The following is a 25,744-nucleotide window of genomic DNA, read 5'->3' on the forward strand; positions in this document are numbered from 1 at the left end:
AAGTCCAAAGAGTGAGGGAGAGGCCAGACAGAAGTGTGGTGGGAAATTAAGGTGGACAGATAGGTTGAACCAGTTCATGAAGAGCTCTGAATGCCACAGTAGACTCTATTCCATCTGTTCACGGTTCCTAAAATGCATTCCACAAAAATATCAGTATGTTGGGAGGGCCCATAACAAAGAGATACCAAGTCTTCATCAGTAAAAATGGTGATAACAGCATCAACCAGCCTCAGAGTGTTGTGAGGATTAAATGAGTTAATGCAGGTACAGGGTCAGGCAATAGTGGGTGATCAACGAGTGTTAGTTATTATTATTGGGGGATTCCAGGAGAGATGAATGGCAGGTTGGGGCTTGGCAGTCTTTTTAGGCACCACAGACGTCAGAAATACACTCAGGAAGTGAAACGAATAAAATGTAGTCATAGTCAGGAGGTTCAGGTACCTGGATTAATGGTACTATGAGTCAAAAGGGGAATTTAAAAGAACAAGCCATATTTGGAGGAGATATATTTCAGTTTGAGGTATTATTGGTTTTGAGGTGTCTGTGTACCTTCTACCATCTATGTCAAAATATCTGGTCTCCAGTTAGATGCAAGTATTTGGAAAGAGAGGGTGTGATTAAGATAAAACCAGCACTCCATTCTAACAATAAAACCTCAAATAATTAGAATAATCTCCTAGGTTTTGATAGGCAGACTTAGCCTATGATGAGAAATGTCATCATATCTGAAGGAAAGACAAAGCCCCCAGTCCTAGGCCTCCCACTGACAAATCTGTGCAAAATTGGGCAAGATCTTTGAACTCTCTGAGTTCGAGCTGCCTCATTACAAAATGGGGAAAAATTAATGACAATCAGAGGCTGGATGCTAAATGCGGTGACTTCGCTTCCACATTCTCAGTGCCTCCCACAAAGCAGTAACCTGGCCCTCAGGAGACACTTAGAATATACACAAATAATCTTCTGAGGATGAAGTCCCTTCATGTGCTAGGACACAAGAGTCCTGCTCTAGGATTTAGGGGGCTTCAGTGTTTCCTCTTGGACCACATAGTTTGGAAAAGCTGAGGACTTTTTTGTTTTCAAAGAGCTGCTTTTTTATTTTGTTTAACAGTGATACAATTTTCAGACAGTAAAATTCCCAAAAAGTCACCCTTTTCAGGAAAGTGTTTTCCTGGCTTTTCTGCTAAGCTGATGAAGTAATAATTATGTATGTCTTGCCTATGTTTTGTTCTCTTTAGGAGATGGGGAGATTTCAGGAAAGGAGAAAGTAGGAAGCTTAAGAATCGAAGGCTGGAACACAGAGTCAAGTCAGTGACTTCAGCTCTCATGGTGGCTCCAACGTGACCCAGCCTGTCCTTCCACCTTTCTGGATCTCCACCCATCCATCAGTAAGACAAAGATAACACTATCTGCCCATATCAACTCCCCTGAAACAATATAAGCATTAATGATCTAATATACTCAAAAGGCACTTTGAGTCCTTTGGAGGAAAGATGTCATATAAATTAAAGGCATAACAATTAATGTAATTTAAGAAAATGGCTGCCCATAACACAGCGGATTGGGTTCACATGGATCACAAAAGACGTAGTCATCTTGTCCTCAGGTCACTAATGATCCTTTCTAATGGAACAAAATCCAATCTTACTTATTTGAGCATATTCAACTATGCTGTGTTTGGGTTCATTATTTTCCCCCAAGTACTTTACTTAATTCTGTTATCAAAATTGAACTACACTTTAATTTTGTCCTTACTGGAAAGATGCACTTTTATACAAATTAGACCATGAAGTAATTCATATAGGAAAAAAATTATTCAATGTAAAGAAAGACACACAGATAATAAGCATGAATCAACTGTTACTTGTACTAAGCAAATACTCTTATCCTATACTATTACAGACAAAACAAGCTGTGTTATAGCTACCTGATAGAACATACAGGCAACTCATAGACACCTACTAAAATCCTAGAATTACACACCGTGACAAGGACAACAATGATGATGAGAAAGAGGAAAGAAAAAAAAAATAGAAAAAAGGACCCTAAGTGGATTTCTTGAACTAGAAAGAGAAGCTTTCAATAAATCACAACTCTAGGATGGTTGCTAGGAAAACCAAATTATGAATCAAAAACTTAAAAGTATAACATATTAGATACTGTTTTTGTGAACAAGCTAAAGATTAAGAAACTACTTGAGTATTAAACCCTCAACAGTAAGAATCAGAGATCTTGACTCTAGGGAACCCTCTGGTATATTCTCCTTTGTAAATCATAGGAAGAGTTATCTTATCTGCCCTTCCTAAAGCCTCCTACCTGGTGGAGGTTGCAGTGAGCCGAGATCGTGCCACTGCACTCCACCCTGGGATACAGAGCAAGACTAAATCTCAAAAAAAAAAGGCTCCTACCTTTACCTCTTTATTAGATATGACTGTTAGGTAATCATAAACTTGCATGGCTATAAACATTCTAGTGAGGCTGCTCTGCTCAAATCCTTTCTGAAGTGATTCTTTGGGAAGTGCCAGGTACTTTACTAGAGAAAAGTTGCCAGGTATCAGTCTCCATTTTCTATTTTATTTTATTTTATTTTTTATTTTTTTGAGATGGAGTCTCCCTCTGTCGCCCAGGCTAGAGTGCAGTGGCCCAGGCTAGAGTGCAGTGGCACAATCTTGGCTCACTGCAACCTCTGCCTCCCGGGTTCAAGTGATTCTCCTGCCTCAGCCTTTTGAATAGCTGGGACTATAGGCACACACCACCACACCTGGCTAATTTTTGTGTTTTTTTAGTAGAGATGGGGTTTTGCCATGTTGCCCAGGCTGGTCTCAAACTCCTGACCTCAAGTGATCCACCCTCTTTGGCTCCCAAAGTGCTAGGATTACAAGCGTGAGCCACCGTGCCTGGCCTCATTGTTCACATGTTTTTACAATGAACATGTGAGCTTTCATAATTAGAAAATCGTTTATAGTCTTTTATTTATTTATTTATAATTGAGACAGGGTCTCACCATGCTGCCCAGGTTGGTCTCGAACTCCTGGGCTCAAGTGATCCTTAGGCTTCAACCTCAAAGTAGCTCTAACTACAGTGTGTGCCACTGCATCCAGCTATCATCATCTTGTAAAACCCTTAAAAGGGTGAAGATTTGCTGCCACTGAGGCTACTCAAAAATATGTGACACAGACTCTCAAATACTACTGAGACTATCATGGAGAAATTGCAATCTTTATGAAAAGAAATTTGACAATACATAAATTTTTAAAAATACACATCATCTGAAGAAACAATTCTACTTCTAGGAATATATCCTATTAATATAATTAAGGATGTTTGCAAAGAGAGAGCAAGAAGGATGTTCATCACTTCAGTGCAACTAGAATAATAAAAGAATCGAAATACCTTATGTATCTAGCAATAGAGATCTAGCTAAATAAGTTAGAGTGCATCAGTGCAATGGAATGCTATGCTGACACAGAGCATGATGTGTTCATTTTTTTAAGTTACAAGATTACACGCATAGTTTTATCAATTTTAAAAAATAGTCCTTAACAAAGGCCCTTAATGGGTGAAGATTTCCTGCTATTGAGGATATTAAAAATAGAAACAAAGTAGAAAAAATTTTGAAACGCTATACACCAAATAGTAAGTAATTACTTTGGAAATATAATTATGGAGGAATGTATATTTTATACTTTACACACATCAAATATTTGGATTTTTATAATGTTATGTGTTACGTAACATGGGGTACCTTAAAATGGCGCCGTACCTTAAGATGGGGCCGGTTCCGGGTTCTTCTCCCCTCCTTGACCCAGCACTGTCTGAACCCGCCAAAGGAGGGCCAATCAGAAAGAAGCATCTCCTGCCTTCCCTTGGGCCTGCCCCTAGCCCAATCCACATAGGCCCAAGGGATATAAAACCCAGCACACCAGCAGCCCTCTCTCTCTTCTCTTCCTTCTCCGCTCGATACCTCCAATAAAGATCTCTTGACAGCGACCAGTGTAGTTTGGTCTCCGCCTGGCCCCTTTCATTGGTGCCGTGACTCGGATCAGGACTCCCCACCCTCCTCGTTGGGACCCCGATCCCTTTCGGGCTCAGTCCAGACCGCGGCCGGTCTTCGCTCATTTTCCTGTTCGCTGACCTCTACGCCCAACACCGGCCTCATCTCGGTAAGTCTCCCCTTCCCGTGTTCGACACGAGTCGACCGGCTCCTGCCTCGGCCGTCCACACGGCTGCCGTAAATCCTATTTTAGACTCGGCCTCCAGGGAGCAGGGTTCCCTCATTTTCCTCCTCACTCACCAGGCCTGGGCCCCTTCCCCTTTCTCGCTCCGAAAATCATGGTATCAGGTGGCCCACGGCCCTTGGCCTCCTAGAGGCCCTCAGTCCTTTCGTTTCGGTGACCACCGACTTGAAGGGTCTGACTCACACCACGGTCATCAGCTGCTAAGGGACACCCTGCCCAGCCCTTTGCCATATATTTCCGTAAACCCCCTCTTCTCATAATGGGAGCCTCTGCATCCCTGCCGGCCGACTCTCCCTTACAATGCCTTTTAAATAACTTATCAGCTCTTGGTTTGGCTGCTGATCTCAAACCTACACGCCTCATTAAATTGTGCACTCAAAACTGGCCCACCTACCCCCTAGACAACCAAAGCAGATGGCCCACTTATGGGTCCTTTGATCCCAACCTTCTCCGGGATCTCTACAACTATTGTCAGCGAACAGGAAAATGGGCAGAGATTCCCTACGTTCATGGCTTCTTTCTTCTACGGGACAAACCCAACCTCTGCCTCCCTTCCAAGCCGCAACACCTTATCGCTGCTCTCAAGCTACCAACCTCTCCTTCCGCTCCCAACTTTGATCCGGCCGACGAACCCCCCCATACCATCACCCTCCACCTCATCTTCTGGTTGCCGCTCAACCAATTGAAACCGGCTACCAACCCGGACCACACGAAGAACCAAACTGCTTACGCCCCGCTCTCATGCATCTCCTAAGTCCTCTTCTCTGGCTTTTCACCTCTCACATCTTTACACTTTCCTCTGCCAGCGGGCCCTCTTCCCAGCCCTATTCTCACTATGATAGAAAACGGCTGGGACCCTCTCTTCCACATGTTCCACTTCGCCGTCTGGCTCCCACATCAACAAACACACCCCCTTCCTATATTATACCACTAAAAACAACGCCTCCTCCCGAGCCATACATATCGACAACCCCGCCGACTCGGTCTGGGGCCAGTCAGTTACAGGAGGCATATATCCCAGCAATGCCTGGGCATATCCAACTCAAACCATAACTCTTTCCCATTCCCTCAAAGAGTCCATCTCTAACCAAACCTTTAACCAGCTTCTCCTCAGAAACTACCAGCTCCTAGCGACTTGTGAAGACACGGCAGACTCCAGAGACAGTCTCACACCCTGCTGACCTCTTAAACGGCCAACGACCAGCAACAGATACCCAGGACTGGGGGAGGAGGGGGTAGGCCTGCCCTCGCACCCTGAATTAACTGCCATCTTCTTTTCTCTTCAGGCAGACCAAACTCTACCCCTGGTACCCCAGATGGCTACAGCAAGCCGATTCTACCAATTCTAAAACACCCTTCGCTCAGACGGCTGGCTCATCGCCAACCCATCCCTGCCCCTCAACTGGCTCACGGCACTGGAGGACAAGGAACATTCATGGACTTCACATCTAATGAAGTCTTCATGTATAGCGCCATGCACAACCCTGACAGGTCTCCCTGTGCCCCCTCCCCACAGCGCCCCCACTCAGCAGGAAGCAGCCAGATGAACCACGATGCCCACTTTCCCCCATTTAAGAAAACCAAAAGGGAGGAATGTTAGGTAACATGGGGTACCTTAAAATGGCGCCGTACCTTAAGATGGGGCCGGTTCCGGCTTCTTCTCCCCTCCTTGACCGGGCATTGTCTGAACCCGCCAAAGGAGGGCCAATCAGAAAGAAGCGTCTCCTGCCTTCCCTTGGGCCCGCCCCTAGCCCAATCCACGTAGGCCAAAGGGATATAAAACCCAGAACACCAGCAGCCCTCTCTCTCTTCTCTTCCTTCTCTGCTCGATACCTCCAATAAAGATCTCTTGACCGTGACCGGTGTAGTTTGGTCTCCGCCCGGCCCCTTTCATTATGTGTATCTTACAATGAAAGTATTCTTCTTGGGAAAAAGTATTTTAACCACATTCGGTGATGTGAAAAGTGGTTCATAATATATTATTAAGATGAAAAACAGACTACAAAGCAATACAACTGTAAGACTTATATTTTGGTAAAAGATATTTGTGTGTGTATTTATTGAAGACATTCTACATGAATTCACACTAATGTTAACAGTAGCTACGTCTCTTCATAGGTAATTTTGTTTTCTTATTTTCACTTATCTCTAAGTTAAAAGGAATGCACATGTATAACATATATCACAAGAATAAAATAAACAGCTTAGGCGGTGAAGGTTTTTCCTAAAGACCAGCTCCAAAACTTTGGGCCTATAGCAGGATCACTAGAAAGGAAATATAGTCTTCTGAGAGGGGCAAAAATTGATTTGTATGTCTGCAATCTGGGATGTTGGTTACAGTCACACTCTGTTACAGCCACGTCTAACAAAATGCTCTTACAAATATGAATAACTCTCTTCTTGAGATTTTCCTTGGAGCATTTTTGTTCTCCCTTTTAGGGCTGGAGAAACTGAAGCTCGGAACTATTAAATGACAGTCCAGACCAAAGAAAGGCCATAATTAAAAGTTCATGGCAATGATGCTGTGTTAAAAGGAATTTTTGACTGACTGGATTGTTATATATAAACTTTTGACTGAAAGAATAGACCACCCAAAAACTCTATCTTTCTAATTATAAAGTGGGAAACTCAACAGCAACAATATACCCTTCTTATTTCTGCACAGTATATAGGAATCACCAACAACAGCCAATGGGATATTGTAAGTTCTTTGAGAATAAAAGAAAAAGGAAGGGGAGGGAAGGATTAGGCACTATACATACATAATTTTAAAGTTTGGCCAAAAGCGGAGGCAGGAAAAAACATCTTGTACCTTTATGTTCATCCACTCACTCAATGATTCAACAAACATTTGTGTACATCAACAATGTTCCAGGCCCTATACTCAGAACAAGGCATACCAAGAGCACTCATTATGCACACTGCTGTCTGGCAGGGCAGAGAAACAAACAATGGCATGGCCATGGGAAGGGATGCACAGATGGGTGACTGATGTGTTAAGGAAAGTAGCTTACTGTGAAAGAGAACGTGTCACAAAGGATGAGTTCTCCTAGAGACGGTTATTCCAGGAAGTGGGAACAGGGTTTGCAAAGGGAAAGAGGTGAAGGTACATGTTGCATTTGAAGAATGGGAAGAAACTGGGTATGGGCATAAGGGAAAATCAGAAATAAGAAGGTGGATGTGCAATCAAACGATGAGATCTTCTAATGCCCATTTGTGTAGCATCCATGAGCATAACTGCAATATTCAAGAAGGCTACCAAAAGTATTCTGAAGATGAAAGCACAACAGGGACGAAATCGATGAACAGTAAGTAATCTCAAAGAAGCACAGGTGGAAGGAACACAGGGCCAACATGCAGGAAGGCCACACATGGTAAGAGGCCTTGCAAAATGTACCTTTAGAGAATGTGGTATTAAAAGCCACTGATGTTCAAGACAATAAAAATAATCGCATTTTAACTGACAGGTATTTTATCTAGTTCACAAGTTTTATTTTTAAGTCAAGTCTTGGATTGGTATGCATTTTTGCCAAGATAAGAAGGAAAATGTTATTAACTATTAGGTGGCAGGGTCCCAGTTCAACTCACCAAAGCCTATTCATGGCTTACCTAGAACACAGCTAAAATGTTAATGAGACAATAGAAGCTGACTATCCCTTTAAAAAGTATTTCTTTAAGGATTCATCTGTACCTCTTTCCATACACTCTGGCACCAAATCTTTGGCAATAAGAAGCCACCTGTCCCTCTGACCCTGGACTGGATCCCCTGAAGACAGCAATACGGGCAGCAGCCAGGTGGAGAGAGGCACAGGTTGTCTGGGCAAATGGAGGACTGGGACGTCTGATTAGCCAGACTGGGGAGAGATGGAAAACAGGGGCTCTGTCACTCCCTCCAGCTGTCTGATATAGGGATTCAAAGTTTCATTCCCCAATCCATGGTAGAGATTTGGGAGGAAAGGGGTCAATGGGGTGGTAGCTGCAGTTTTTAGAATATCCTGATCATTTCAAGTTGTTCATAAGTGGGAAATACTTGCCCAAATAGACGATATTTCCAGGCTACCATCAGTAGCTACTCATTTCCAGGACTGGTCAATGAAATGCTAATGTCATAACATAATTTAGACTATTCTTTGGAGCTTACGTGATTGGCTGCATCTGTAGAATTATTTACGGGTATTTGCTTTGTTGTAACTCACCAAAACTGTCTACACCAAATGGTGAGAATACTTCTCTACCTCATAATGCTCTTCCATCAGCCAGCTTTCGTAGAGAGGCTGTGCCACAAAACAGCTTTCTCAGGAAGTAAACCACCTTAGGCCCTGAACATATGTATGTGTAAGTACTTGTGTTAAAAGGAGGCAGTTATTCAAAGAACCATGGTTTTACCCAGGATGTAGTTTCTGCAACAGATTTCAAGCCCCACTCTGGGAATAGAGATAAGGAAATACACTTGGAAACTGCAGTCTGATGGATGTAAGTCCAAATTCTGAGGTCACTGCTGAACTGTTACGTTTACCAAGGCTCAGTTTCCTCACAAGTTAAAAGGAAGCTAATAATACCTACTTCACAAGTTATTGTGGGGGTTGTATGAAATAACACATGTAATGCACGGGTATAGCATCTGGACCTTACCTCCCATAGACAATACATGTTAATACATGTTAGTTCACCCACCCCATCCTGCCCCATCCAAATTCTATCCCAACTTGGCTATTAATTATCTGAGAAACCGTGGGCAATTCATTAAATCTCTCCAGTCTCAGTTTCCACTTCTACCAGATTAGGAGGTGGGACTCCACGGCCTTCAAGGTCTCTTCCTGTCCTAACATTCTGTCTGGTTAGTGTCACTGTTATAAAGGAGGCTCATTTTTATACATTTGGGGGTCCCTCTTTACACTCTGGATCCCTCTTTAAATGCCTAGGGCCAGCTCCTTTTAACTTCTGCTTTTGGGATTCTATGCCACTGGCTCTGTTGGTTTCCTCTACTCTATTAGTTGAAAGTTGTGTATAGGCCAGAGGTTGTTCTAAGAACAGTATGAGCTTTATCACAGAGCATATCCTCACAACCACTGTAAGGTGTATTATCATTATGATGCCCATTTTAGAAATGAGCAAATCAAGGCTTGAGAGTTTACACAAGTTAACAAAGGTAGTGAATTCAAAACTGGCTGGGTCTCCCCAGTTGCTCATAATCATTACATGTTATACTCCCCTTCCATCCTGTAGTGATATCTGGTTTGAGTTCAATCTTCTTATGACCTAAGATGAAGCTGTGCTCGATTATCTGATAAATTACATGTATTAATAACTTTGCCTGTTACTCCTGCTAGGTGACATATGTACAGATTAACCAGGGACCATCATCTCTGAACCAACAAAGAACTCATGATGGGATTCCCAGGCCTTGCAGCTGCTAAGTCAAGGGTGAGATTTAAGATGGGCAGAGCTTAAACACATCTTTCAAATATGTGCAATATTAGCACATAGTCAAACAGCTACTCAACTTCCACATGAAGCTGCCAGAAACTACAGCACTTTCTAGTACAAGCCTCAAATCTGCATGCTTCTAGATGCCACAAGCCCTGTCATAATATCACAGAATGACAAAGGAAAAGGGCTCACACTTTGGAGTCAGACAGCCCCACATCTACTAGCTGAGTGTACTTGGGTGGATACTCAGCCACTATGAGCTTCTTACATACTAAATGACCTTGGGTAAAATGGGGATAACATTAGCAACTTCAGAAGGATGTTACAGGTATAGAGGGAGTGCCTGGCCTATAGTAGAAACAAATTAGCTCAGAGACAGAATAAAGGAGCTTGGGGGACAGTCGGGTTGTTTTCAATAATCAGGGTAGTCTACACTAGAGTAGAAAGCTAGAAATCAGAGATTCAGTGGACTCTAAATGCCTACCAAATCTGTGAGACCCATGCCCCACTGACAGTTGGATGCCCTATTATGGAAAAAGCCCTAAAGCCCTAGATTGATCTGACCTCTGACTCCACTCTGCCAGGCCACCTGGCAGCTGCTGCTAGAAGCACCCTTTCAGAAAGGGTCCTGATTGAGCCAAGTGATGGAGTGTTATCACACACCATCTCTTACCCTCTGAGCACCATGAGGTTGCCTGGGTAACAGTGAGCTATTCTTGGCCTTCTCTATGGGATCCCAACTTCTCTAACCATATCCCAGGGCTCCCTTTGATCTCACATTCTGCACCCCATGCTGAAACCTCTTCCTCCTGTCTCACCAGATCATAGGGGAAATGAGAAGAGAAGGCATTGACCATGCAGCTGTGCCTTGGCATTTTATTTCCTTATCATTGCATTTCCTCATCATTGCATTTCCTCAGTTATGGCACATTTCCATTTATGGAGTACTTTCCCTTATAAAATCTCCCAGTGTTTACTTCTAATCTGCTAAATAATTCCTCTGGCCTCTTCTTGTTTTTACCCTTTAAATATATGTTGATGGTTCATTCGGCACATTCCCCATTCAGTTATTAATGGCCCACAAAAACTTACTAGCAGCAATCATTTACTGATTAATCTACACAACAATCCAGAAAGACAGGTAGTATTAATCCTTCGTCCTGCAGAGGGAAACCAAGGGGAAAAGAGAGGTTAGCTCAGTTGCCCAAGGTCAGTGGCTAAACAAGATTATAACCAGCCCTAACCTGTCCTCCATTTCTATAAACACTTCCCACAGTGCTGTTGTCTTCCTTTAAATATCAACATTGTCAATGCAGCTTGATAATTTCTGTGTTGAAATTCCACTGACACAGACTAGTTTAAAACTCTCAAGATTTACACAACAATAATTTTAACTGCTAATAGTTCATGGATAAAAGTTGCTAAAATAAAGAAATTATTGTAGAGGAAAAATAAACAGAAGCGAACAGATCTGGATTTAGAACCAACTCTGCCACTATGAAACTGAAAAAAATCACTTAACTTCTCTACATCTCTGTGTCATCTGTAAAAATGAGATTATGCTAAATGATATTTAAAATATCTTGCCATTTTAAATAACATGATTAAGTACCTACTAAAACAGCACAAAATATAAATGCTCCAACATCCAATGCTGCCAAGACCATGGTAAAACTGGTACCTATATATTCATTCACTGCTAGTGAAACACACAGCTACAGTGCCCTTGGAAAGCAAGATGCCAACATGTAGCAAAAACCATAAAGAATTTCATATCCTTTGACTTAGCAAATTAAGTATAGTATTTTTCCCTAAGAAATAAATCAATAGAAACAAAATGACATACACAAACAAAAATGCACATTTCAGTGCTAGCTACCAGAGGAAAAATTATTATCAATTTAAATGCTCATTTTTAGAGAGATGTCTTATTAAAGAAAGGCATAGCCAACCATATGATTGCCATGCTGCTATTAAAAAGAATAAATATGAAAATTATGCAAAAACATTTTAAATCTTACCAATAAATACTATTAAATGAAAACAGCCAAAAGTCAAAGAGCAGATATGTACTCAGATGTCAACCATATAAAATACCATATAAAATGTGAATAGATGAGCAAAGTCACATGAAAAACCAAAATAATCATGTTATTAGTTAAGTTTATTGCTTACAATTCTAAAATATCATCTTTCCATTAACACATATGTCTTATCATTTAATCAAAAACTTAAAAATTTTTCAAACCATGCTTTAGTTTGATGGAAAACAAAATTGTAAAGTTTTTGCCTAAATCTCCCAAGTTATTTTTGTTGGCTGACATATTATTGATGATGTTATGCTCCCAGAGTGATGTCTGCTCTTTACTATATAATTCTTTCATCTTTAGAGATTCCAAAACCTCAGAAGATTTGCACTTCTTTCCGTCCGCTAAGAGGAACCAGGATCCAATATTTTGCAGTAACTGACCGGTGGGTGCCTCCATAACACCCGGAAAATTGCTATTATCCTTTTTACAGGACACAGGGCAATTTCACATCCCAAGTTTTTACTTTACAGTAATACATCTCATGTTTTCAGGGGTCTTAGAACACCCTCCAGCTCACTTAGGAAATCTGCTCCCAAGCAGCACTGTGCTATAGGAACTTAGTTTCATATAAGGACTTTTATATCCCCCTTCATTTCTTAGAAATGGTCTCTTACTAGTAGGTCATTTGTATATCTTTGCTTATAATATCTGGGGAAAAAAAAGATTGCAGAGCCAATGAATTAAAAATATGATTCTAGGTCTCCTGTGTGCCAATGAATGCCCTCATTAAAGCAGAATGAGTGAGATGAGATCGGTTTCAAAGCTTTCCATCCCTTTGCCCCAGAGCGGCCAAGGCCAAGCACTGAAAGGATGCACAGTAAAATTAAATATCTAAAAATTCATCTTTAATTAACAGAATTGGATTAAAGCTAGACACCACTGCATATCATACGAGAAATGGCTGAGCTGGCTTCCAAGTGCTCTAATTCAATTAGGACGCAGTGAGTGACACTCGGACGGGAAAGGTTAATTGGGGCCGCCAGAACGCAATCATTCCTTACCTAACCAGTCATTAAACTTCTTAACCTCTGAGGGCAGTCCCAGCTCGGTGAAATCGCCTGTGTGGAGAAGGATGTCCCCATAAGGCATCTGGATACCATCTGTTCTGGAGTGTGTGTCTGAGATGCAGACAAACCGCGTGTGGCCCGCTGGTTTTGGAGTGTCATATGGGATGGGGTCGACCCTAAAGTAGACATAACAGATCCCATAACAGTTAAACATATTAGAACCCTTGAAATTGTCATCGCACATACATATTTATTATTATTCGTAAATGCACCCAGACAAACTGATGCAAAGGCAGAAGAGCCCATTGTAATTAAGGACACTTCTGGGTGTAAAGGAGACAGCATCACCCATCTACAAACCCACTGGACAAATTCAAAAAGACTTACTTACCTGGTAGGAAAATTAAAAGGAAAGAATATCTTACATATAGATTTGAAATAACCCAGGAAACTGATAGAGTGATTAATGGTGAAGTTTAGGGATATTGAATCTCAACTGGGGAAGCAAAATTATGCTATTTCTCTCTCATCATGCTCCAATTGATCCCACTACTCATTAGGAAATGGATAACTAATTTATTCCTTCTTAAACATGCATAACTTAAGCAATGAACTAATTTACAGAGAGCAGTCTGCACATGCTCTGCCAACTGAGATGTGGAGAGATAGCACTTATATTTAATTTCCTTTCTACAACCATTCAACACCTGTATCTTCTGGTTTTTGCTATTCACAAATCAAACTGTAGGGAGAGAAGGTGATGCCAAAATAACAGGGCTTTAAAAAATAAAAACAAAAAAAAGACACTGGATGTTAAAAGAACTTTGTCAAACTCGTTTTTACTGCGATGAATTATCTGCAGTCCCAGTTACACCTGAGGTTACCAGGAATGCTCAAATGCCTCGGGCAAAGATTCTATTCAGTACAAATATTAAGCCTTTTAATGGGATGTATATATCTACATACACATTAATCTATGTATAGTTTTAGAGACCTAAGCACTGTGAAATTACACCAGGGCATAAGAATCAAAAGGCAAAATGATCAACCCAAAGCAAAGAAAATGAAACAGAACATTCTCCTTTAATTGAGTGTAACAAAGTGTACTAAATAAACTTGGTAAAGGAATGCAAATCTGACTCTTCAAGCATACAGTTTTAATTATTTAAGGGGTTTGTCGCAGAGTTAAGGATGCTTTAACTATATTAACTCTACACTGACAGCTTCCTTTAATTTCTCTGTAGGAATGTACACTTATTTTTGGATTATAGGTGAAAAGAAGCAGTTATAAATGCAAAGAGAAGGTCACAAGAGAAGCAAATATGCAGTGCAGAGATTAGAGTGTGAAACATTAAATAAGGAACAATATTTCATATCCCAGCCCCAACCCTTGATAGTTAACATGCAGCAGAGAACACACTGAAAGCTCCACACAAGACTCCCTAAACATACTGCCTCTACAGGCTTTGTTTAATTTGTTTTCTCTTTTCCTTTATTTATTTTTTTAAAGAAACAATCTGTTTTAACACTGACAATTTCAGTGAGGGAAATAGAAGAGACCAGTGTGCAACCTGGATAGTCCCACATTTCTTCAATGACTAACCTTTTCATTTCCTCTTATCCATGTCGGAGAAGGAGAGTAAGAGGGGCAAGAAGGAAGGGCGGAAAGGAGGAGAGTAGGGAGGAAGGAACTGTGAACTGGTTATCACAGTGGGTCTAATTGGAAGCCCAAAAAGAAAGTTTAACTTCTGCAAAAAATTAATGGATTTTTCCTGTTAGAAAGGTTAGAAATTAATATGCTGTTACCACATAGAAAATTCACTAATTCACTGTGATCTCATTAGTAACCTGGAAACCCTCCTCATTATAGCCAGTGTTGCTTTTTTAGACGTAAAAATGTTTGATGTCTTCCTTTCCATCACTGAGACTTGGTTACACTCAGTCTCAGTGCTTACAATCTTAGCAACGTTTCCTGTCTTCGAAAAGTTTCCCAGAGAATGGATGACTGTTCCCTGCTGGGGCTGACTGTGTCACTCTCTAAAAGTGATAAGTAATATCCCTATACCAATAGTTAAATGCTCACTAGAATAGGACTGTTTGCATGTATACTTAATGCACCAACATTTGAATGAAAATTTAATAAATCAGCCACTACATCTCTAAATATATGAACAAGTATAATATCTACCTATTCTAGTGTTTGTTTTCTAGCTTTCATTGTAATACTAACATATAGACACAGTTCCATTTCTCCTTTTCTGTAACTCAGCTAAGCTACAGACCCAGCTACTGCATCAAAATCCTTTGGGAGGCCATCTCAGCTTATCAGAGAGACATCATTGTCATTATTTTGAATTAGACCGAAAGTAGCACAGATGTAAAACTCTTGTTGTAAATAAGTCCCTGTCCTATGAATCTACCCACTTTAAAGTAGCCAATCATCACATGGTACATAATTGGTTCCTCATCTTGACTTCATACTGGGCAATAAATTTTCTGACTTTATGGGGAATACCAGGCAATTTCTGAATGATTTCAACCACTTTCTCCACCTCCCACCTCCTTCAGAGAAACATTTAAATATCAAAGTCCAAGGAACAGCAGAGTAGAGGGGACAGTAAAAATGGGAAAAGTGTTTCTTCTCAGCTTTGAGCTGAAATAGTAAGTGTGTCTTCTCAGCTTTGAGTCCAAAGTAGACAGCAAGACAAGCAAAGAAGGCTCGCACATCTACACCACCACCATGATGCCATCAAAGAGAAACAATTTGTAGACATTGTGCATTAGGGAGAATGCAGAGAAGATTGATTCGAGGCAGGGATGGGGGAAGTGAGGCATATACAGATGCAGACTTTATATAGATATCCTGACCCAGAGGCACTGAGAATCTCTGTTATCCATAGGACTAAGTACAAAGCAAGAGATGGTTTCAGAAGACAAGGCAGTGCAACATGCCAAAGCCACTCTGTGAGATGGTACGACAAATATCACCTGGAGCTCATAGGAAGAAGACGTTTCCAACCACAGGCATTCAGAGTTGAAAATAAGACCTCTAGCAGAGTGGGCAAATTCCAGTGGAGATAATTAAAACTGAGACCACCCTCAGGAAACTACTCCTCCCAAATTGGGCATTTGATAAACACCTCGAAAAGTCAAGACAGCCAACATTTTCACTATAAAAGTACATCTAAGGGAGACCCCGACTGCTATTGGAAGATCCTATCTGTTCACGTTGTGTGAAGGCCCTCACACTATATTTTCATCCTTAGTTTACAACTTTACCACTTGCTGTTTATGCTGCTGAGTTCTCAAATGACCTAACATTTCCCCTAAGGCATCATGTCAAATATCCTAGCAAGTGAGTATCTTACCAAGGCAATCTAAACCCCAGAGCCAGATTCAAATATTAGAGTGATATTTGCACATATGTTTGAGTACACCTGGAGGACAACAAGGTGACATGGGAAGATGAGAAAAAAACACAGCAGCATAAAATCCCAGAGCAGGACTAAACTTTATGGGGCGTCTGGTTCAATGTTTTACATGACGTCTGAATCTCCTCTATCCCTTCCCTCTAGATGACATAATGTTTTATGTTTGTTTGGTTTGTTGATTGTTTTTTCTGTGTTGTTTATTTGTTTGAGACAGGATCTTGCTCTATCACCCAGGCTGGTGTGCAGTGGTGCAATCATAGCCTACTGCAGCCTCGAACTCCCAGGCTCAAGCAATCCTCCCACCACAGCTTCCAGAGTAGCTGGGATTATGGGCACAGGCAACCACACCCAGCTTATTTTTCTTGTTATTAGCAGTAGTACAGATGAGGTCTTGCTATGTTTCCTGGACTAGTCTTGAACTCCTGGGCTCAAGTAATCTTCCCACCTCAGCCTCCCAAAGTGCTGAGATTATAGGCGTGAGCCACCCCAACCTGGCCTCAATTTTCATTCTGAGGTTTCCAGAGAAGGAGAGCTCCTTCCTCCCCCTGTGCAACCCAGCCTAGTTTTTCATAGCTTTACTTCTTAGAAAGTTTCTGTTTCAGATTCTGTACCTCTGAGAAAGCTGAGCATGGTCCAAAGACTTTGGCCTGGAACCTGAAGACTGAGTAACAATTTTAGCTCAGTCATTGGCTTTGGGCAACTTCCTTGATTTCTTTAAGCTTCACTTTTTCTCATCTGTAAAATGGGAATAATAATGCCTAATTTTCTATGTTGCTATGAGGATGCAAACTATCAAGTACAGCATCTGACACACAACAAATGCTCCAAAAATACAGCAGCAGAATAGCGTAGGGGTGAAGGATGTTTGGCTGCAGAGCCAGACTGCCTGGCTCTGAAATCCACTCCACAACTTATTAACATGCAACACCAAGCAAGTGGCTTAACCCTTGTGCCTTGGTTCCCTCATCAGTAAAACAGATATAAATATAGTACCTATCTCCTAAGATTGTTATGAGAATAAAAAATGATAAGGTACTCAAAGCATTTAGAACAGTGTCTGACATGAAGTAGATACCCAATAAATGTTAGTATTTTTTTTCTTTACTAGTAACTAATAGTATTTTTACTACTATTAGTAGTAGTATCATTTAACTTCCCTGACCTCCGTCTCTTTTTCTGTTGTAGGGAGATTATAACATCTACCACTCACTCAGGGACTTTGTGAGAATTAAAAGAAATCACATACACAACACCCAGCATATACTGGGAGCGGAATCCATGGTCTTTAATATATTTGTTTCCTGCCTGTCCCTCCTTCTTAATCCTAGTTCTGCACTCTGAAATAACAAGAAAGTAAGAACCCAGTCCCTTTTCCATTGGGCAGTTCTTCAACTATTTGAAAACAATCTATTATAATCCCCTAAAATCATCTCCACTCTAGTTGAGTAGCTATAGTTTCTTCCATTTTTCCTTGTGTGATAGGATGTCCAATGTCCTCAGAAGGTGATTTCCTCCCAGATACAATTTCATTGGGGAGAATCCCTCCCTTTGTAGTGTCAGAATTCATGGTCTGTGTGAATTCATGGACCAATGAGCTGTTCATCAAAGACAGATGCTAGCCCAGGCCATGGGGAGGTGGCACTGCTGAACAAATTGGCAGATTTTTCTAGAGAAGGCCTGAGCTATCATCTTAAACCATTTTCCAATGAACTTTCCAAGTTTTGTGCCAAGCCTCAAATCTTGTTCTTGAAGCTTGATCATCAAATGCTTATATATCTCACTGCATATTCAAACAAATAAACCATTCTTGTTTATTCAGTCTTGACATAGTAGGGTATTTTTACTCACAAAAAAATACAATAATATTATGGCTTCCATTCTGATTCCTCTTCCGGCCATATTTATTATTGTTTTTCCAATAACAAATGAATATAGTATTGCAAACCTCATTGGTAGATCTTCAGAAAAGCTGTCATGTGGTTTGTTGTGACATGGATTTCTTCTTTAGACCATGTGTGCAGTATAATCTTTGTGTATATAATCAACCTATAACTCAGTGAGAGAATAGAACTGTATCCTTAACAAAGTATTTTAAAGGGATTTCAATGCGTTTAGCAACCCCCATTCCACTTTAAAACCCTGAGGCTGTGCTTATGGATTCCACTGATTTATTTTTATTTTTATTTTTTATTTATTTATTTTTTAGACGGAGTCTAAACTCAAGTACAGTGGCATAATCTCACCTCACTGCAACCTCTGCCTCCTGGGTTCAAGCAATTCTCCTGCCTCAGCCTCTCAAGTAACTAGGACTACAGGCATGTGCCACCACGCCTGGCTAATTTTGATATTTTTATAGAAACAAGGTTTCACCATGTTGGCCAGGGTGGTCTCAAACTCCTGACCTCAGGTGATCCACCTGCCTTGGCCTCCCAAAGTGTTAGGATTACAGGAGTGAGCCACGGTGCCCGGCCCACTGACTGTATCTCTAAAAAGTTTCCAATGTGATATCAAGGCTTTCCTTTTTACCCAGAAAATTTAGATAGCATGAATGCTAAACTTTTATTTGTGACATTCTGTCATCCAACCTGGACATACTATTTGATAAAGACAGGTAAAACCTGCCAGCACAACAATGAACAAATAAATAACAGGTTTAAGTTACCAGAATTACAGAATTTTTATGTTTAAAGGACCTTAGAGATGATTTGATCCTGTGTTCCACTTCTTTGAGGATCATCTTCATGGCCTTTGCCTTACTCACTTGTACTAGTCCTTAATTTTTGTTAGATGCTTAATAGTTTTTACAGAAATATTTTTTAGTTTTGCCCTGAAAAACAGCATCTTTGAAGTCATCAGATATGATGGTTTTACTTTTCTACTACACATTAAAATAAGCACGAGCCAGGTTCGGTGGCTCATGTCTGTAATCCCAGCACTTTGGGAGGCTGAGATGGGTGGATTGCTTGAGCTCAGGAGTTCGAAATCAGCCTGGGCAACATGGCGAGACCCCATCTCTACCAAAAATACAAAAAAAAAAAAAATAGCCAGGCATGGTGGTACATGCCTGCAGTTCCAGCTACTCAGAAGGCTGAGGTAAGAGGATCACTTGAGCCCAGGAGGTCAAGGCTGCAGCGAGCTGAGATTGCGCCATTGCACTCCAGCCTGGGTAACAGAGCAAGACCATCTTAAAAAAATAAAAATAAAAATAAAAATAAAATAAACATGTAAGTGTTCAATTTTTGTTTAAGGTATGTCTTCTCTAAAGTGTCTTGCTTACTAATACTAATGATACATAGTCCATGCTTTGGAAAACACTGATCTGGTTTAAATTGACTCATTTTACCATGAAGAATCTGAGCCATAAGTAGAACTCATATTTTCTAACTTTCAATTCACTTTTCTTTCCACACACTTAATTTTGCAAGCTACACTATACCTGCACTTGGAGAATAAAAATAATTTTAAAAATGACAAAATACTGGCAAATCAGTCACCTAACTGTGGCAACCCTTAATATCTAGAGAGACAGTCCAAAATTATTGGAATTAGTTGTCAAAAATATCCAAGTTTCAGTGCTCTCTATCCAGTCATGGATAATTTACATGAGAAGTGAAGTAATGACTTCTCCTAAACTAAATAAGTCTACTAAGTTTACCAAAAATTAAAAAATAAAAAAAGTCTCCTAAATGAAAAAAAAATGCATATTACAGGGAGTGAACAATACAGAAGTTTGATTTTTAAAATGCTGATAAAGATATAAAGGTTCCTCATTCTCAAGGATCTCACGTCACATGTACATATGGATTTTGCTTCCACATACAGGTCTCTTCAGAGGGACTAGTTCAGTTGACTGATGAGTCTCATTAGAAAGAGCCCTGGCTGTGGAATCCAGTGGCTTTTGTGCTCTTACTACATATATCATCAATCAGCTGTGTGACCCTGGGCAAGTCACTTCCCCTCTTCTAGCCTCTGTCCCTCGAGTGTGAAAAGAGGGGCAAGACCAAATGACCCCAAAGTTCCATGATTAGCCACACAGTTTGTACACCACTATTTACCGATGAAAGACCAGAAACAATTCAGGTTCTGAAGTCACTTTAAACCTGTTCTTTCTCTTTGCAATATTTTATTTTATGCTTTCCCAGACAATGCAAAGATAAATGCCATCCAGATCCATCCACATATAATCAGAATTAGCAAGACTTTACACAAAGAGAAGTGAAACTGCAATTTACGACTGCAGACTGAGCTTCTAGGTATATCTACTCCAAAAGAGAACAAAGAAGCCAGAATTCCAGTTATAACAACAAAACAGAAACGACAGGATATGTGATTGGACTAAGGCATTCCAGAAATGGCGTTGTTCTTTTTTTTTTTTAACTAGGAGCTGGTAAAATTCTTAGTTTAGCCGTCATGCCCCAGAACAGTAATGGTGCTGAAACACAGTAAGCAGAACAGAACCAGATGTATAAATATATTCACATTTGTACCACAGGCACTGCTTTTCTTTAACTGCTGAACTGCTGTATCAACACTGTTCTATTACCAACTAATTATAGCTAACAAAGCCCACTGCACGGAGTGTCTCTCCTCTATTTTTTCCTCTTACAAAAGTACAGTGCCGACATTCAATGAATGTTAAGTGGTAACAATTTAATTCTTTGAGCACTGCATGCAATATGAATTCATGGTCCTTCTCCTAGTGCCATCTGAGGTGTTTTTATGTGCATCAGGCTAACTACCGTGTCAGCCACTGAAACCTCTCAGATGACATATCGCTGGGTCATAAATATCCCACTGGAGATGTATTGTCCAGGGTTAAACGTTTCCCTCCCTTCTAACATGGCAATCACGTTAATCAGCTTAAAATTCTGGGTAATGGCCTTGCATTTGAAAAAAAAAGGCATGTGATACTGTACTGAGTGCCCATTATTCCACACAGTATGTTGGTCTGTCAGTTGGTCAGGCAGTAGGTCAATAACCATGTCTTAAGCACCTACCTGTGTACCAGGTACCCTGGTATGTATAAGGAAGACAAAGAAGCAATAAAGATGGTTCCCTCAAGGATTCTGCTAATTTACTATTCAACAAATGCTTACGAACATGCCTGGTAGCGGCTCTGTAATCTAGTCATTTCACAAGCATTTACTGAGCACCTTTTACGGGCCACAGACTGTGCTAGTTGCTGGAGAGACAGCTACCAGCCAGTCTGAGATGGTCCATGTAATATGTTAATAGGTGATTTATGAAATAATGCACAAAGTGTTATAATTAAGAATGTTTGAGGTGCTCTGGAGTAAAGGAAAAAATATCCAGCACTGCCTGTGGGCTAGGAAGGACAGGTAACATTGCAGTGGGCACAGAACACAAGGTAGTATGTCGATTTCAAATGCAGGAGACAAAGGATTGGCACTATTAGGAGCTCAGAAAAAAGATGTATGAGAGTGGCCTGAAGCTGGGACCTCACTTGGAATTAAAATAAGCACAAGACTTGGAAACTCAGGAAGAAGGGCATCTAGAGAACTATTAAGGGTGGTGTGAAAGCACTTAGCATGTTCAGGGACTTGTGAGTAAACAAGCATGGCGGAAGCAGAGTCACTATGATGGTGAGCAGAAGAAGATTTGAAAGGCCAATGGGATTAGGGTCTGAACCTCGGGGAGCCAGACTATGGGGCTTGAACCTGGAGGGCATGGAAAACATCTTTCCCCCTCTACCCAGTAAGAGGAACAGAGGGCCACAGGGAAAGCTGAATTTTAGGAAAAGTGAGGTTGCTCCCTACAGGATGGGAGGTGGGGGGATTCTTGAGGAAAGGTTGGTTTGTAATTTATTGCTAAGAATCTAGGCATATAGTGACAAAACCAAATCCATTTGAGAAGAAAATACAAAGGAGAGAATGTGAAGGCAACAGGAAATTGATGGTTATCATAAACAGAAACCATCATGATAATCACATAAATGTCTACTGTAAGGGAGAAGTGGAGAAGTAATCAAAAATGAACTACAACATCCTACACCGAGTCTCCTGTAGCTCTATCTTATAGCCATCTATACCACTGATCAGGACACGGACGTCATTTTTTGACTGAATAGAGTAATAGTGATGATGACGATGATGAGTAATGGCAGCAGTTTTCATTTAGAAGCCAGGCACTGTGCAGGGCACTTTACATGGATCATTCTCATTTAACCCTTACAGCGATAGGCTCTTTTTCCCATTTGGCACACAAAGACACTGAGACTCAGATTAAGCAATAGGGCAAAGGTACAAGGATAGGCGGTGGCTCTGCCCCAGTATGACTGCTCAATGTCTGCTTTACTACAGCTTCTACAATCTCTTCTTACACAAAACAGCACACAGAGATCTAAGAGCAGATTCTGTTCTAAAACGGGACACATAGTTTTAGGCATGACTGATTTTTTTTTTTTTTTTTTTTTTTAGACAGAGTCTCCCTCTTGTCACCCAGGCTAGAGTGCAGTGGCACGATCTCGGCTCACTGCAACCTCCGCCTCCCAGGTTCAAGCTATTCTCTTGCCTCAGCCTCCCGAGTAGCTGGGACTACCACCATGCCATGTTGGCCAGGCTGGTCTCGAACTCCTGACCTCCGGTTATCTGCCTGCCTTGGCCTCCCAAAGTGCTGGGATTACAGGCATGAGCCACTGTGCCCGGCCACTACTGATTCTTAAAAAGTAAGTTTATCAATTCTACTCAAAGTTTGGAAAAAACAATAGAGACATGCCTAAAACTATTATTTTAAAATCATAGTTTTAAAATCAATCATTACAACATCATGAACAAAATGTGGATTATTTCCAAACACTGCCCAGCCTCAAACATGTCTTCACCTAGCTCACTCCAGTAGAAAGAACATTAAGAGCCATCAAACACACGAACTTGTTTTTTTAATGTTGTAGGGGAGAGGGTTGGGAGTGGGGTTTACAAACGGCATTAACTGACCCTACCTGACTCTACAAGATTTCTTTTGTATTAAAACTCAGCCCAAATTGAGAACAAATTCTGTCTTTCCTTCCTTTCCAACTCATCAAAGCCCAGTTCCCCAAAGCTTAATGTCCCACAAGTAGTTGTTAATGGGCTTCATTGTTTAGTTAATTGTGCTTATCAGAAGTGCAGGTAACTTCATATTTGCATGGCCAATGGGCCTTCTTTAAAGTGTGTGGCCATTTTAGTTGGCTTTTAATGGTCTGCATTGTTTTTTCCCAACTTTGAGTTGAACTGATAAACTTACTTCCTAAGAACCATCCAAGCCTAAGACAAAAAGACCATTTTTTTTACTACATAGGGGACATCATTTATGTGAGTTTGAAGACAAATGCTTATTTGTAAGACAACATGATGTCAACAGTTAACCACCTTTCAAAATTAATCCAATACAGTAATTATTAGACTTACTATCTATTTCTCTGGAGGTGGTTTTGTAACAATAAAGAAGTATTTTACCCTACCTCTTTATGCCTTGCAGAAATGGCTGGTTCATTTTTTAGCCACAAAAATCACACAGTTCCCACTCAACCAAAGAACTCATGAAAGACTACTTTCTTCCCTCTCTGGAAATGCATACTTACTACCTTGGCAGAGTATTTCATAGTTTCTTCATGATTTTCACAGGGTTGGTATATCCAAGTTGTAGACGTGATGGGTTGACTTGCCCAAGATTGCCCAGCTAGTACGTGGTTGAGAAGAGAATCAAATCTAGGTCTGACTGCAATTCCAGTGTTAAGTAACTTCAAACACTAACAAAGAGAACTACCATCTACTGTGTTGTGCTACAACTGGAGTGGCATGTCCAGAACTCGTTCAACAGGAAAAAGTTTGTTCACTCCTGATTTAGTCACTCAACAAACATTTACTAAGCAACAACTGTATGTTAGAGCTCTGATAGCAGCTTTATTACTACTAACAATCACGCCTAATATTTAGCAGTATTTACTATGTGCCAGGGGCTTTTTCTAAATTATTACCTTTAATCTTCTCAAAATCTCCGTGTGATGTTTGTGTATGGGTATGTGTGTGTGATTTTCTGAATTCTCCAAACTTCGCTTAAGGTCAAACATTAAGCTTGGAAGTTAGAATCCGGATTCTGGCCTATCTACACCATAAGGCTATGTTCTTTGTATTGTATAACTTTGTAACTTACAGATAACGAAAAGCAATGCAAATACTTTTTGTCTACAGATGCAAATAAATTATGTCCAATGGAGATTCAATCAACTTCCCCTCCACTTTTGATCTATTTGCAAATTAATTTCAGCATTTTTTTATTCCATATAAATTCATGGTTCTACAAATCTGTTACAACAACTTTCTTGGTTCCCTCATTCATTAACAACGAAGTAAATTTTCTGACAGGTGCTCGTATATCTGTATATGAGTCAATTTTTAAAAACTTATTCTTTTGCAGAGGTTACCAAGATGCCATTTTTACTATCTTGAACCTCACATTTTCATTTGGGAGGGCATACATACCAAACTGTAATCAGTGTGACCACAAATTATATATACCTATGTACATACTGGGGAGGGAGAGTGGAGAAAGAACAAAGTGATTAAGAGGTCACTTCAGCAAACAGTGAGGTCACTTACAGAATCCACAAGACCTGGCTTTGGACCATGGCTCTCTCACTGCCTAGGTATGAGACTCTGGACAAGTTTACTAAACCTCTCCAAGCCTCATTTCCCTCATCTATAAACTAGGGATAATAATAGTACTTGCCTCATGAGATTGACTATCAACACAAAAATTAAGTAACTATCTTTTTTTTTTCTTAAGTGACGGGGTCTCTCTCTCTCTCCCAGCCTGGAGCGTAGAGGTGCGATCATAGTTCACTGCAGCCTTAAACTCCTGGGTTCCAGGGATTCTCCCACCTCAGTGTCCCAAGTAGCTGGGACTACAGGCATGTGCCACTACACCCGGCTTATTTTTATTTTCTTATTTTTTGTACAGACAGGGACTTGCTATGTTGCCCGGGCTGGCCTCCAATTCTTGGCCTCAAGTGATTCTCCAGCCTTGGTCTCCCAAAGCACTGGGATTACAGGTGTTAGCCACCATGCCCAGCTTAAGTGACTATTGCTTGTAAAGGGCTCAGTGCATATCAAATGCTCAGTAAGTGTTAGCCATCATTATTGAGATTCTTCTGTGAGAAATATTGATGAAAGAAATTAGTTCTATTTAAAAATGGGTAGATCTTCACAAAAGAAGGTGCATTTTACCTGGGACTTGAAAGGCTAGGTCACCAAGAAAAGAAATGGAGTAATGTCATTTGACATAAAAGAAACAGAATTTAAATTAAAGAGAGAGAGAGTCATGAAAGGGTCAACAAAGGTGAGTCATAGTGCCACATTTACAAAGAAGGTAATTCCCAGGGGGACACTGCGTTTGTCAGGTGACCTGAATTTTTATAAATTTGTTAAAGCTTGTACCTCTCTACTTCACAGTTGTATAAAGATTACTAAAGCCAAATAGGAATGCATTATCCAAGTACCAATTTACATAAAAATCTAGACACCAAATCATCATGACTACAGTTGTGACTACTC

The 25,744-nt window shown here is 40.6% G+C and overlaps 1 protein-coding gene across 3 annotated transcripts in view; it reads right to left on the bottom strand.

The window, feature by feature from the left end:
- Positions 1-25,744, bottom strand: part of MPPED2 (metallophosphoesterase domain containing 2) — a 207,912-nt gene that overhangs the window by 144,503 nt on the left and 37,665 nt on the right. For all 3 annotated transcript variants that reach the window (XM_003254365.3, XM_012502891.2, XM_030829238.1), the window contains exon 3: positions 12,757-12,938. In XM_003254365.3, coding sequence (XP_003254413.1) covers positions 12,757-12,938 — 182 coding nt within the window. The remainder of the gene's footprint in view (positions 1-12,756; positions 12,939-25,744) is intronic.

This window comes from Nomascus leucogenys, chromosome 15, assembly GCF_006542625.1.
Source record: "Nomascus leucogenys isolate Asia chromosome 15, Asia_NLE_v1, whole genome shotgun sequence".
In the NCBI taxonomy this organism is placed as follows: domain Eukaryota; kingdom Metazoa; phylum Chordata; class Mammalia; order Primates; family Hylobatidae; genus Nomascus; species Nomascus leucogenys.